The 13,586-nt window shown below is 48.5% G+C and overlaps 1 protein-coding gene across 1 annotated transcript in view; it reads right to left on the reverse strand.

The window, feature by feature from the left end:
• Positions 1–12,875, reverse strand: part of LOC106801185 (neurexin-3-like) — a 439,076-nt gene extending 426,201 nt beyond the window's left edge. The window contains exon 1 of the mRNA XM_087447773.1: positions 12,156–12,875. Coding sequence (XP_087303899.1) covers positions 12,156–12,867 — 712 coding nt within the window. The 5' untranslated portion in view covers positions 12,868–12,875. The remainder of the gene's footprint in view (positions 1–12,155) is intronic.
• Between the last annotated feature and the right edge of the window lie 711 nt (positions 12,876–13,586).

The following is a 13,586-nucleotide window of genomic DNA, read 5'->3' on the forward strand; positions in this document are numbered from 1 at the left end:
ATAAATAATTTGCGTATAAGTTAACCATATGTTTTATTGTTTCCTTCCTATGTCCCCAAAGAATGGCCTTGCGTGTGTCCCCTTTTGAAGGACATTTGATCTTCCCACCCCCACGAAAGGCAGAGGATGTACATGACCAAACCAGCAGTAAGGCTGCTGAGATCCCCAGAACCATGGAGTCCTTGGTTTGAAGGCACATACACATCAGCGCACACTCGTGACAAGTGCCACTCCAGCACCTGGTGCGCCCCTTCCAGTGACAGGGCTCAGCAAAGCTACGTATTCCATGGTCCAACAGCTCTAAGCATCAGAATTCTTCGTCTGTAGCTCTGATCCCTTCAAGTGTCCTGCCCAGTATCCACTCCCTCCTCTACATGGCAGCTCTTCCGATATCCGAGGACAATAATCCTGTTCCCAGCGAGCCTTGTCTTCTCCAGGGAATCCACACAAGCTAATGCGGGCTCTCCATCTCCAGTGACAACAACATGCCTGTCTCAAACAGCCATTCCACAAGCATTTTCATGGTCCCAGGCTGGCTGCTGGCTATAATTGTTACAGGAAACCATTGGTTTGTAAACAACAGAAAAAGTCTTTCCAGTCCATCCTCAACTAGATCAAACCAAGTGGAACGTGTATGGGCTTGACAGATTCAATGAAAACTTCCCCACAGTTAAGACACCACTTTTCCCATTAAAAGAGAAAAGGCACTTCCAGGGGTGGCCCATGCCACTGTGGTCCAAGTCATATCTGACTTCATTGATTAAATGATTAAGCAGACATTATTGTGCTCACATTCCTTGGAACCTGCATCCATCCACCACACGTTAGTGAGCACATGCACACACATACATGAACACAGACCCGTGTATGCATACAAAACATGAATGCACTCACATACAGACACAGTGTGCTTTATTACAGCAATAAACATTTATTGAGCACCTGCTTTTTGTTAGATATCAGAGATGAGGCATTTAGCACCCAAGCCTGTATGTGCAGTAATTAACAAAGGGAAACAGAGTCCCACCTTGGTTTCATGTCTTATAGTTCTCAAAGCGAGCATCTCCTCACATACACTCCTGCAATAGGAATCAGGAAAGCCAGCTGAGCTATTGCAACTTGCATTAAGGATGTGAAAGCCAAAGGGAGCCAAGAGACACATTAAAACATAGCCACTGGTTATATATTCTACACGGGGAAAAAAAATAGCCCCAATCTGCATTAACACAAGGCTGAAAACTCAATATCAGGATGAAAAAACAGCAAAGTTTCTACAGCGACTAAAACCCAACCATCTTCTTCCCACGTGACTGTGTGAGATGGTCACGCCCATTTCCCAGCACATGCATGGGGTCCCGGGAGCCTGGCTGCACAATGGGACTACAGAGTGGAAGTCGGTGACTCTGGGTACATTTCAATGCTTGGACTCCAAATGATGTCTGTGGGCTTTGCCCTTAAAAGTAAACTATTTTAAACCACAAAATTATGAGATGAGTTCTCCTTTCTTTGCTGCCGTGTCAGGAAAATGACTGTCAATGGGGAGGTGGCCAAGAGCCAAGACTAGCCCCAGGCTCTCTAGGGTGCGGGAGGGAACTTACTTGGCAGGTTTCCAGTCTATGCCAACGTGGGAGCAACATCTTCTAGCCCTGCCTAATCCCTCTTCCTAGGAGACTTCTGCCCAACAGTGCCAAAAACACGGGATACCCAGGGCAACCTGGTAGAGTAGGAAAGATTTCGGATAGGGCATTTGCTTCCAAGGCGAGTTTCCAGGAGCAGCTACTCAATACTGGTTCCTGTTAGGCTTTTTAGCAAAATCCTGATGTCTGTTGGGGTGTCTGACCTTGGCTGCCAGGATGGCCTTGTCAAGCAAGTCCAATCCAATTCCATTTTCCTCTACTCCATAGCATTCTAGAACTTCTCATCTTATTGCTGAGCCATTAGAGATTTCCAGAGGGCTCCTTGGAAATTCCGAGATACTGAAAAGCTAGCTGGGTATGGAGGAAGATGGACATTTCAGGGAGATGAAATGAAGCACAGATAATAGAGCCAGAGATGGGGCTAACCGTGAATCTTTCAGAGTGTAAGCTCCCCAGGAACAAAATGACTGGAGTATGAGTCACCTGCTTACATCAGAATCTCCTCCCACATCACTCCCTCCCACATTGTTTAAGATTAATCACAAGCAGTTAATTCTAAATTACTCAGCCGTGCGTATACTGCTAGTGCTATATTGGAGAATCTCTCATGAATTTTACCTTGACACGTGGGTTAATTCCTGCAAAGCATCATCCAGAAATGTTATAACCCACCCATCCCCCTCACCCACAAGGCTCACTGCAAAGGTCAGATTGCTTTAATTTGAATGAGGACCAGTGAAGAAGTGGCCAGGAAGCCGAGTTTGGCCTGACATAGGACTAGCTCCCTGATAGCAGTGATCAGAAATATATTAGGCTGCCTTAAAAAGTGCTGAGCCCTCATCATTGCAGTTTAATAGAGCGTTTTGGGGAGGGGAAAGAGAAGGAATGTCTTATACAGTGGAGAAGAGGATGAGAAACGAGTAGTTAGACCCAATGACCTTTAAAATCCCCTCCAAACTTATTATCCCATGATTCTTCACAATGTGCCTTGGTTTCCAGTGCATTACACTGGGCAAAGCCACGATTAGAAGACAATATAAATGTCTTACTGTCCTCTACATGGGTCATGGGATCTGTACTTCAACCCTCACAAGAGAGTTCTCCTGTGCACCACAGTCCCCCCAAATTTCAGTGTATCTCCCTAAAATTAAGAAGGGCCTGACAGCACATTGTCTCAGCCTAAACTCCAGCCTTGTCTTTCCTGACCTAGAACAAGCAAATATACTGTGTGATGCATAGTTTTTCAGGAATCTCATGGGTGAGAGGCTTAATACTCTTCAAATCCACTCTTCCCCATTTCCTTAGCCATCCAAGGCTAACCACGCTGGAGACAGAACCCCTTCCGAAGAGAAAATAAGCCTGAGAGTGAGGAGGAAGGAAGAGATGGTGGGTGTCTGGCGACCTCCCAGCCTCGCCAGCCCTTGCCCACTGTTTGGATCACAGATAAGTGATTTCAGCCTTGCTTGCCCCTTTTTGCAAGTGGGGTACTTGTTTTTATTTGAAAGCAACTTCTTAAGTAAATAAGCTGTACACTCTCTCATTGCACTTTTTTTTACTCTCCAGGGGCTACAGGCAACACATTTCCAATCATACCTGGAGGAGGGGTTATGGTATTGTCTGGAACTCACTGCCTGCTAGAGTGGAGACACCAGCCCTAACGTTGCCAACCACCACAGGACTATTGAGACTATGTTCTCGAAGGACTTGACACAAGCCAACAGAACCATTTCAGGAGAACCAGACCAGCAGGTTAGAAGCAAAAACGTCAGGAGAGAGGTGGAGTCTCATGGAGAAACTAGAAGGAAAACCTCCCCAGAGTCATTTTCTTCACTGCAGAGATACCGTACTTAAATAAGAGCATAGGTAAAACCGAAAGGATCCCAAATGACTTTCACATCTTAAACCTGGAGCTTCCCATTGCCTACAGCTCATGTCCCTGCCTTTCCTTCATAACTGCACCTCTTTAGGGGCTTGCATACCTTACAAAGCACAGCGTTTTCCCCTTGAAAGAGCTGAAAGGTCTCACAGTTTCTAGACCACATGCAAAGTAAGTTTCATCACAGAGTAAAGCTGGGTAGTTCGGCTGGATAGTGACGAGATCAATTTGGTTTTTTTGTTGTTTTTTGCTGTTGTTTTGGGTTTTTTTGTGAGGAAGATTAGCCCTGAGCTAACATCCGTTGCCAACTCTCCTCTTTTTGCTGAGGAAGATCGGCCCTGGGCTAACATCCGTGCCCATCTTCCTCTACTTTATATGGGACGCCACCACAGCATGGCTTGATAAGCGGTGCATCGGTGTGCACCCGGGATCCGAACCTGCAAACTCCAGGCCGCCAAAGCAGAGCACGCAAACTTCACTGGTACGCCACCAGGCCAGCCCCGAGATCAATTTGTTTTTAAAAATTGTGGTTCCGGTTCCTAGGTATTTAAAAAAAAAATTTTTTTTAACTTGGGAAAATGCGTTATTTAGGAACGTTGTGGCCAGCAGTGGAGGTTTGAGAGCAGATACAGATGATGACACTTTTAAAGGGGGCCCCATATTGCTTTTAAACAGGTCACCCAAAGACATTGATTTCTGGAAAACAACAGCAGTAATGACAACCCACTGGCACTGTCAGTTCTCAAATAGATCACGGAGACAGGCCTGCAGAGCCACGCTTTGTCCCTCTCCTCTGTCAGCCACAGCCTGTCACCTGTACCACAGCCCCCCAGTGAGCCGCGGCAAACGGAACATCCCAACTTCAGCTGGGAAAATCTCAGGAGGGGGACCGGGTGCTCCCTCTGTTTAAATATCAGCTTGTTCCTCTAAATATACAGCAAACATTTCTAAACATTTCCTCGCTTTACCCACTGGATATCCTAGGTGTCTCCCCCTTCCACTATGCCTTCCCAAACAACATTCTCATATGTCCTTCATCCTCCCACTCTCCCTCTCCATGGCTCTTCCTGCCCTGTTGGTTATGAAGTGAAGGAAAATGCATCTGTGATGAAGGGTCGTATGTCATCGGGGAATCACTCATACACCCAGAGTGACATTGCTGTCACGAGACAGCAACAAGTCTTCTTAACAGAGATGGATCCACAGAGGTGCGGCTGGCAGCTGATGATATTGGGGATTTCTTAAGAGGAAAAATTACAAATACAAAATTAGTTATGGGGCCTTGGAAGGAGCCCATGCAAATGAGGATAAATGAAAGGTTTAGTTTCGTGGTAAATCCACCTCTGTAATAATCCCCCTCCTTCACACACACAAAGGAAAAGAGAAGAATAAACACAGAGAAAGGGCGTTTGGTTTTGTTATCTGCACAGAGAGTCAGAAGGCAGCAGGAGAGCAAGAAGGAGTCGGACAGAGTAATCCAGGGGCCCCATCTTTTACCGCCAAGCCTGGGTGGGGTGCTGAGCACTTCCCGGTACCTGGAAACCAAAGGTAAGTCTGAAGAGGTCACGCTGTCCGGCGATGCTCCATGTGGTGTAGCTGTGCTCCATCTGCCTTGGGTCCCATGGGTCCCATCCCCAGGGACTTCATGCCAAATGAGGGTCTTGAGGGTGGGAATTGAACACTCAGATTCATTCATTTCATTCTCTCATGTTCTTTCTGACTGGGAGGAGCAAGCCTCCTGGGACTGGCCAAGCTGATAACCTCCTGCACCAGGAGTTTGACATTTTGCTTATCTCTGGCATCCAGGGAGGCAATGCTCCATTTCATGATGGAGACACAGGCCATTTGCGTTAATGAAGGGAGCCCAGGAGTGGAAATAAAATGCCATGTTGGGAACCTGGGCTCTCAGGTCCCAGAGACACCCGCCAAAGGGGCAGCATCCAAGCTTGCCCTCACACCATCTCCCTATGACAAGTTCAATGGCACCTTGGGTCTCCGTCTCCTCACCTACTCAGTGGGATGGTAAGGCCTGCCCTACCTGCCTCATTGGGTTGCTACGGGGGCCAGAACACCATAAGTTGGCAGACAAAGAGCTCCAAACACGGTCCAGTGGAAGCAACCATTGTCAGTGACCCCATGCTCTTAGGCAGGGGCAAAATGTCAAAGAAATTAGATTCTATACCCTCCTGAAAACCCCTCCTTTTATCTCTGCCACCGCTCAAATCAGATGAAGGAAAACGGCGGAGGTGGGGGTATCTCAAAGGGAAGATTTCCAACCTTCTGTGAAACCAAATTGACGCACAGTTCCTTCTTATGTGCACCAGGAAACCAGCTGCCCAGAGTCAGAACTTGACCTTTCCCAGAGATGACACTGATGACTTTACACATTTCATCTCATTCCATGCTCTCAACAACTCCATAACGTATGATTTCTTATACCTGCTTTGCTGCAAGGAAGGATAGCACAGTGGTTATGAGTGTGGGCTTTTAAGCCAGACTGCCTAGATACAAACCCAGCTTTGCCTCTTATCAGCTGTGTGACCCTGGATAAGTTATTCAACCTCTTGTCCCTCAGCTCCCTTATCTACAAAATGAGAATCATAATAGTGTGTCAAGAGTGGTTGTGAGGGTTATAAGAGCTGATACATGCAAAGCAGTTAATACAGCGCAGGCATGGAGAGAGTGCTCTCTGATGGTTAGCTGCTGCTATAATTATTATTATAATTTATGAGGATCCTGAAGCTTCCAAAACCTTCTCCAAAGACACACAACTTGTAAGTGGACACGCCCAGATTTAAGTCCACATCTTTTTCACTCCAGAAGCCATGCTCTTAACCACTACACTAAACCTTGTTCAAGCTCCAAATTTCTCGCTTCTCAGTTCCCTCGTCTGTAAAATGGGCTAGTTAATGATATCAATCACATAGGAGCGTTGTGAGGAGTAGACGAGACAATGCATATCAAGCATTTCTGATGTCAGGCACATGGTGGTGTTCAATAATAGCAACAACAACATCATTATTATTTTTGTCCAAGGAAGGGAACTTGACCTTCAGAGCCCTGCCCCAAAGCCTCTCTCACTCTAGTTCCACCTCTGGGGCCTCCCTGCTCTGGTCTCGCACTGCGGGACCCGTGGCAGCAAGGCAACAGGAGTTGTCAGGGAGGGCACGATAGTCCCATCCCCCAAGCTCAGCCCACACCCCACCTCTTCTGTCCCGTGAAGGAGGGAGAGGACCCAGCTGACGGGCAGTTGCCCCAGGAACTGGAAACCATCTTTCTGGGGCAGCCTGCAAAGGGAGACAGGGGACTTGAAGATAATTAGCCCCCAGCGCTGGGCCTGTGGTGTCTCATTACCAAATGCAAATGCAAGTTCACGTGCCACTCAAGGCTCCTGGCAAAATGCCTGCACGACCCCCAACCCTGCTGAATTTGGACCAAAGCATTACTCAAGGCCCACCCCCTTTGCAGCCTACAGCTGGCATGCAGGCTCTGCGAAGGGAGAAGGCTGCTCCCACTCCACGGAATGGGGAACAAGGAAGAAGGGTCTTATTTCTTTAAAGGAGGCAGAGATGCTATGGGGGGGGGGTAGAATTGCTCTTCCCTCGGCAGTTAAAAGAGGGATAATTGGAGCAAGTGGCAGGCGGCTGCTCTGCCATTTAGCATACAGCATACCCAGGAAATCTCACTTGGTAATCAGGAGGAGAGGAGGAAAAAGGAGCAATCAGACCCCTATTCAGGCTCCGTTTAGCGACAGCCCCTGCTGGCTGGCTGGCTAGGCTGATGGAGAGCAGGGTTGGTGGTACCCTGGCGGGGAATCAAGTCTCAGAAGCAGGGGTCCTCCTCTGCGCACGTTTTAAGGCCTTGCTTCTGTGCTAGGGTCTCCATACCAGGGAGAGGGATTCTGCAAGGAGTTAGCCTTTACTCTCAGATTACTCATCACTCCCTTGCAGCCCCATTCAGGGGTTGACCCAGACCAGGAACAAAGCCACAGTTACAATTCCAGCAGGATGCACATTGGGGAGGGGGATGGGAGTTGATTGTGCTTTTACACACGTGCCCAAAACAGGAGGATCCAGTCGGGGAATCACTGGTAATTAACTACAGCATCTTTGTCTTTGGCCCTTGGTAAATGCTCAGGAGTAAGCACCTCCTCTTGGAGTCCTAGTTCCATCCTAGTTCTGGCTTTGAGATATGGGGGAAGAGTCACAGAATTCTCAATAAAAAGAAAAGTAATTGAAATTCACTTTCAGGAAGGCATCCCAAGGCCACACAGATGTGTTGAACCATCAATCAAATCCACCTGAGTAGGATGTCAGCTTCCGACAGCAGGAGGGATGGGGAACAGGAGGCTAGTGGGTACCACACAACAGTGTGCTTGTAATCAAGCTCTGGCCTCTGTCACCAACACCCAACACTGTACTTCACTGTAGGATCCCAAGACCTAAGACTCAAGACAAGCAGCTTCCAGTCTGGGTACCTGCCCAAGTCAGCAGGAAAAGATAGCAGACAACAGACCAACTTTCTTTTTTTTTTTTTTTGCCGACTGAATAGGACCTGATGCCTCTTCACTAAATTAACCTAAAAACGTGGACACAAATGATATGTGACATAGGTAGGAGATCTCATGTAATGAGATTTGGGAGTAGAGATCAATCTATGAAGACTTCTCCATCTTTCCCTGGCCCCACCCCACCTGAAACAGGCTGACTTCATCCTAAATGAACTCTTCAGGGAGACTGTACTGAAATTTATACACCTTGAGAGACAATCAATTCTTCCATATGATCATAAGATTATTAAGATATTCAGTACATGCACATTCATAACTAAGAATGGTTTAAAAATAAACAATCAAGTTTAAACTCGTTTCAAGGTAATGACAAACTCTCAATGACCCATGAGGGGACTGCTCTCTAGAGGGAGCTCAGGACACCTCCTCACTGCCCAGTGAGCTTAAGGCTGCCCATAGCAGGACAGACTGGGCTTAACAGAAAGCCAGGTGGATATGCTGTGCTGTAGCTTGACTATATTCCAAACCAGACATGCATAACTGTAAAATCATTTTGAATTATCTGCACTTCTTCTGTCCTCCAAGACTATGATTGAAAAGTCAAGATTAAATGTCAACATGAACAAGTCTGAAGTTGAGCACCAAAACATTTTATTTATAAACACCACACCTAGAAGTAAAAATCTGGGACCTCTTCTCCCTCCATCATGTGCCAGAATGTTCAATGTGACCATTAATTGGGCTGGAAGTCTTGAGATGAAGTTCTCCCATGTAGGTTGTGCGGAGTTCAGTCTGCAGCCAGAGCTACTAGCCTTTCACCCCATGAAAGAGAAGATGCTACGTACATAACTCTTACCCCTAGGCCCAGCTCTCCCATAGCAACTATCTCTGGTGTCTTCTGGGTCTTACCTAGAGATGATACCCACCGGGGTATCAAAATAGCCCAAAGCAAATAAGAGATGGGCCCATCTGTGCATTCTTCCTGGGGTGCAGCATGGAGACATTTTGGAGCCACCAAAGCATGGGAAGTCAGACAAGCCAAGCAAACATCAACACCACCAGCATGCTAGAAGCTAATGGACTGTAGAGAGTGCTTCTAACAGACCCTGACCACATCCATCTGAAGCTGCAGGAGCCTTCCCAGCTCTTCCTGCTCTTGAACTGCTAAAGCATGAAGTACAAAATGGATCTTCCACACCATGTGCAAGCCCTCACACAGCCAAGTGACAGGGCCCATCCTGCAAATTGGGACAATCAGATGCCTGGTACACAGGACCAACTGCTGTGAATAATTCCCTTCGTTTACATGTGCAATTTAAAGCAGGGGAGGGAGGAGGGAATGGATGCCTCCTCACTACCCACTTCACCACATTATCTTTAGGAAAATGGGTAGGCATTTGTTTAAGCTGTTTATCTTGTTTTATGTGGATCTGCTTGACACTTAGCAGCTGCTGTGATGTTTTCCCCCCTATTATTTTACAGGTGAGTTTTTCCTGCTTACTTTCTAAAAATTAACTATGTGTGGAGAGAATACACATTTTCCAAAAGCCTGCGATGCATTTTTGTGATTGAGTAGACATGATGACAATTACCAGGATCAATAGGCTCCAAGTTACCAATGGTAAATTCTGAGACCTCCCGGAACATCCGCCCTCACCTCAGCCTTTGCGCTGCTCTGTTCCCATCCAACCAGGTGTCACTGTTACTACAGAGCTTATTTACTCTATTTACTCATGAGGAGAATAAATGAGCTACGCTGTGTGTTTGCCTTCTACAGATAGAGGTATCAATCCATCACCATGAGATGATTTGAACCCTGTAGAAAGAATTATTATTAAAATATACATATTGCATTTAATTATTAAAAAACATTGACCATCTATAATCTGCTCCAAAGAAATTCTGCTGGCGACCTGAAACACACACACAAAACACAACCAAAAAAAAAAAAAGGGGAGAGAAAAGACAAATTGTATACACATACAGTATAGAGATTCTTCCTGCCGAAAAGTGCTGATCCAGACCTGCCCAGAGGAAATGAGTTCTTTTTAAACACAAAAAATGCAATCAGGAATAATCAGCAAGTTAACAACACACTTGCAAACACCCTGGTCCCTCGAAAGGAAGAATGCCAGCTTTCAATGCAAGGTCTGAGAACAGAACAGATCCTTTGGGCAAATGAGAAAACAAGCGATCATGTCAGCGTCTTCAGGCAGAACTTTCTCCAAAGCCAAGAAGCATCGGAACAGCAGTCAGCTCCAGAAAGCACCTGCTGGTGAGTGGCATTTCAAACCACACTTCCAAAGTGGCTTTGTTGGTTGGGGTGGCCTCTGCCCTGCTTCCCCATCCCTTTTTCCAATGGGTTCAGTGGGGAAAAATAGAAACCAGAAAAGGACAACATGCATGTCTGGCATCGCGCTCTCCTGCAGCCCACCTACAGGAAGGGAGATGCCATCCCAACCCAGTAGCCCGTACGTGACTTGCAAGGAGGCCTCCAACAAGACCCCAAAGTGTCCTAGTCTCCAGCAGGTATCACCTGTGAAATAAACTTTGTTTTGATTTAAAAGAAACTTTTTTTAAACAGCTCCTAGTAGCTAACCTTTATGTCAACTACAACCTGCTTTAGGGGATGGGCTGTTCTGGGAAATTTTGAGGAACACCTGCAGATACTATTTGGAATTACAAATCTCAAGGCAGTGGGGCCTCACCTGAATGAAGAGATCCTGGGAGTCGGTGCTAAGACATTTACCTGGCCCCACCTACCTGACCTCCCTCTACCTGTTGGTTCTCAATCTTGGCTGCACAATGGAATCACCTGGGGAGCTTTAAACTATACAGATGCTTGGACCCCACCCCCAGAGATTCTGATTGAATTGGTCTGGGGTGTGGTCTGATAGTATTTTAATTCCCCCAGGGGAGCCTAATGTGCAGCCAAGGCTGAGAACCACTATTGTGCCCATACCATTCCCACCACCTCCATGAAGAGACCAGCATGGGATGGCAGCACAAACATCTCTAAAAGAAACCAGGGCTTACCTCAAAAAGGATAGGAGGGAATGTAACTTCCTTGCCTCTTCCTCATCCTCATCCCAACCTCCCAGCACACATACCCGTAATGCCAGTTCTCACACACTTGGTCACTTCAATAGTTCCTCCTACTGAATCTAGGCCTTTAGGAAGCCCGGGAGTCCAGGAATCTGGATTTTAAGTATTTTTCAAAGTATAGTCTGGGCCACTTCTTTCAGATCTAATCCCAAACCGTCAGAATTTGGTGAATAAGGTGAGGACAGCCTAAGCCCTAGGGTCCCTCCTTCCCTCTCCCTGGGAAGTTGGAGTTGAACTTGGGAGGTTCTCCAAGGCTATGCTGAGTGTTGCCTGCTCCCTCGGGGGCTTGGCTAGACGAGGCTCCTGTCAGTCTCTGTGCCTTCCTGTACCATTCTCAGTGCATGGAGAGGAGAGGACAGGAAAGAGGAACTTCATATGAAAAATCCTAGTGCTAGAACAAGGACATGAGAAGGCCCATTCCCAGATGCCTCGTCCACCCTTTAGACGCCTCCCAGAAGACCATGGGACTGTGGAAGGAGGGGAACAGCTGCAGGGCTGGGTTTACAGAGGGGCCAAGCATGGACCTACAATCTATCCACCCTCATGCTTCTTTGCACAAGCATTCCTTATGTTGGGGATTATAAAGAGGTAGTGATGGAGAGTTTCCCATCTATCCCCAAAGGTCCAATTCTCAAGGGATCAGGAGGGACAGAGATAGCCACTTTGCCCATTTCTATCTGATTTCTTGCCCTGTGCTGATCCTGCTAAGCTGTGCTACGGTAGAAGGCAGTGAGTCGGGGCAGATTCTGCCATCTACTCCACCTAGCCCTTTGAGTACAGCCAAACATTTGAGTAAGGAGCTCATGGTTGAGTAGGCAGGATTCTCTTCCTACTGAGATCTGATGGATTTTCCATTGAGAGCAAGCAAAGGATTTCCACCACCTCCTAAGGGAAAGGAACCCAGTTACCTAACATGCAGCTAATGGTACACTTCAATGATGGAGCTGGTTTCTATCAGGGGTCTTAGCCCTCACCCAACCCAGGAGGTGGGTCTCTAGCAATAGAGGGATAGGGAAGAGGGCCTTACCTTCTGAGCAGAGCCTGCCACCATAGCCAGTGGTAGAACAGTCACAGGTGGGGTGGCCATCCAGGAGAAAGCAGATTCCACCATTTTCGCAGGGACCCTCACCGCAGGGTCCCTCAGCATCCAACTGGACGCCCTGGCTCCCCAGAAGCTGAGGCTCTGAGTTGCCATACTTGAGATCCAGGATTAATCCCTTGAAGCCAGGCATGGCCTGTACTCCGTCGAGGGTCAGGGCAGAAGGTCGGATGTCCGTGGGGACTCCGCCGAGGAACAAATCACTGACCACATCCATGTAGGGCCGCTGGGGCTGCAGCTCCCCGGACTGGCCCTCGCCATCAAGCACCAGCACCGTACGCAGGCGGTCGCGGCTCACCATGAGGAAGTGCCAGCTGCTGTCGTTCACCTGTTTGTTAGACAGCACGTGGGTCTCGGCACAGTCCATGCTAAAGCGGAGCTGCACACGGCCATCCACCAGGGAGAGACAGAGGAAGTCGCAGACGCCGCCATCATCCAGGTAGAGGAGCAGCCCCGTGGAGACGTTGGTCTTGAACTGGAAACTGAGGTCGCTGCGTGTGCTGGCATCCCAGCGGAGGTAGCGGGCCCACTGGTTGGGGAGGCCCATGAACTCCAGGCCCAGGCAGAGCCCCAGCAGAGACCCCAGCAGGATGCTCACCTTCAGGGTGAAGAAAACCGAGTGCATGGTGTAGCTCATCATGGCTGCCGGGACGGATCCCGGAGGAGTAGACAGGAAGGGAACAGCCCTCAGGGGACGATCCCCCTTTGCAGCGGAAGGGAGAGAGGAAGAGGAGACAGGTGGGGACACAGAGAGCACACGAGAGGAAGGAGGCAAACACACAAATATCGAGAGGGTGAGGAAGAGGAAAGTGAACAAGACAGCCCCAGTGGACACACGAGGAAGAATTCAATCAAGAGGCAGAGGGAGAAGACCGGGCAGCAGAAGAGGAGGAAGATCAGGTGGGGAAGTGAGGGCCTGGAGTGAGGAGCAAAGTGTCTTTCTCCAAGAAAAGATCTCAGCTATCCATGAGGATCCGGAGGCCTTGATTCGTAGAGGAGAGGGTGCGTGGCGCTGGGAGCCTTCAGCAATGTGCTCCTCCCAAGGGACCCCCAAACGCCCCAGCCAGGGAGGCTGGGGAGAGGGCTGGGCTCAGGGATGCCGTGATGGAGGAGCAATGAGCAGTGAGGTGAACCAGGTGAAAGGTAGAAACAGGCCAAGGACCAGTCCTGAAGGTCTACCTCCTAGCAACAGGGGGCCGCGGGGAGGGGGGCAGCCGGAAGCTGAGTGCTCAGGCAGAGCAGGGCCCGGGGCAGAGTGGAAGCAGACTCAGGCTTCATGGTGCCAGCCAGAGGCAGTCCTGCCCATAACCTGCCTCCCGGGACTCCAGAGAGAAGACCTGCGGGAAGGGTGGGGGTGAA

The sequence above is a fragment of the Ceratotherium simum genome, chromosome 24, assembly GCF_057802395.1.
Source record: "Ceratotherium simum simum isolate JZ-2026a chromosome 24, ASM5780239v1, whole genome shotgun sequence".
Lineage (NCBI taxonomy): Eukaryota > Metazoa > Chordata > Mammalia > Perissodactyla > Rhinocerotidae > Ceratotherium > Ceratotherium simum.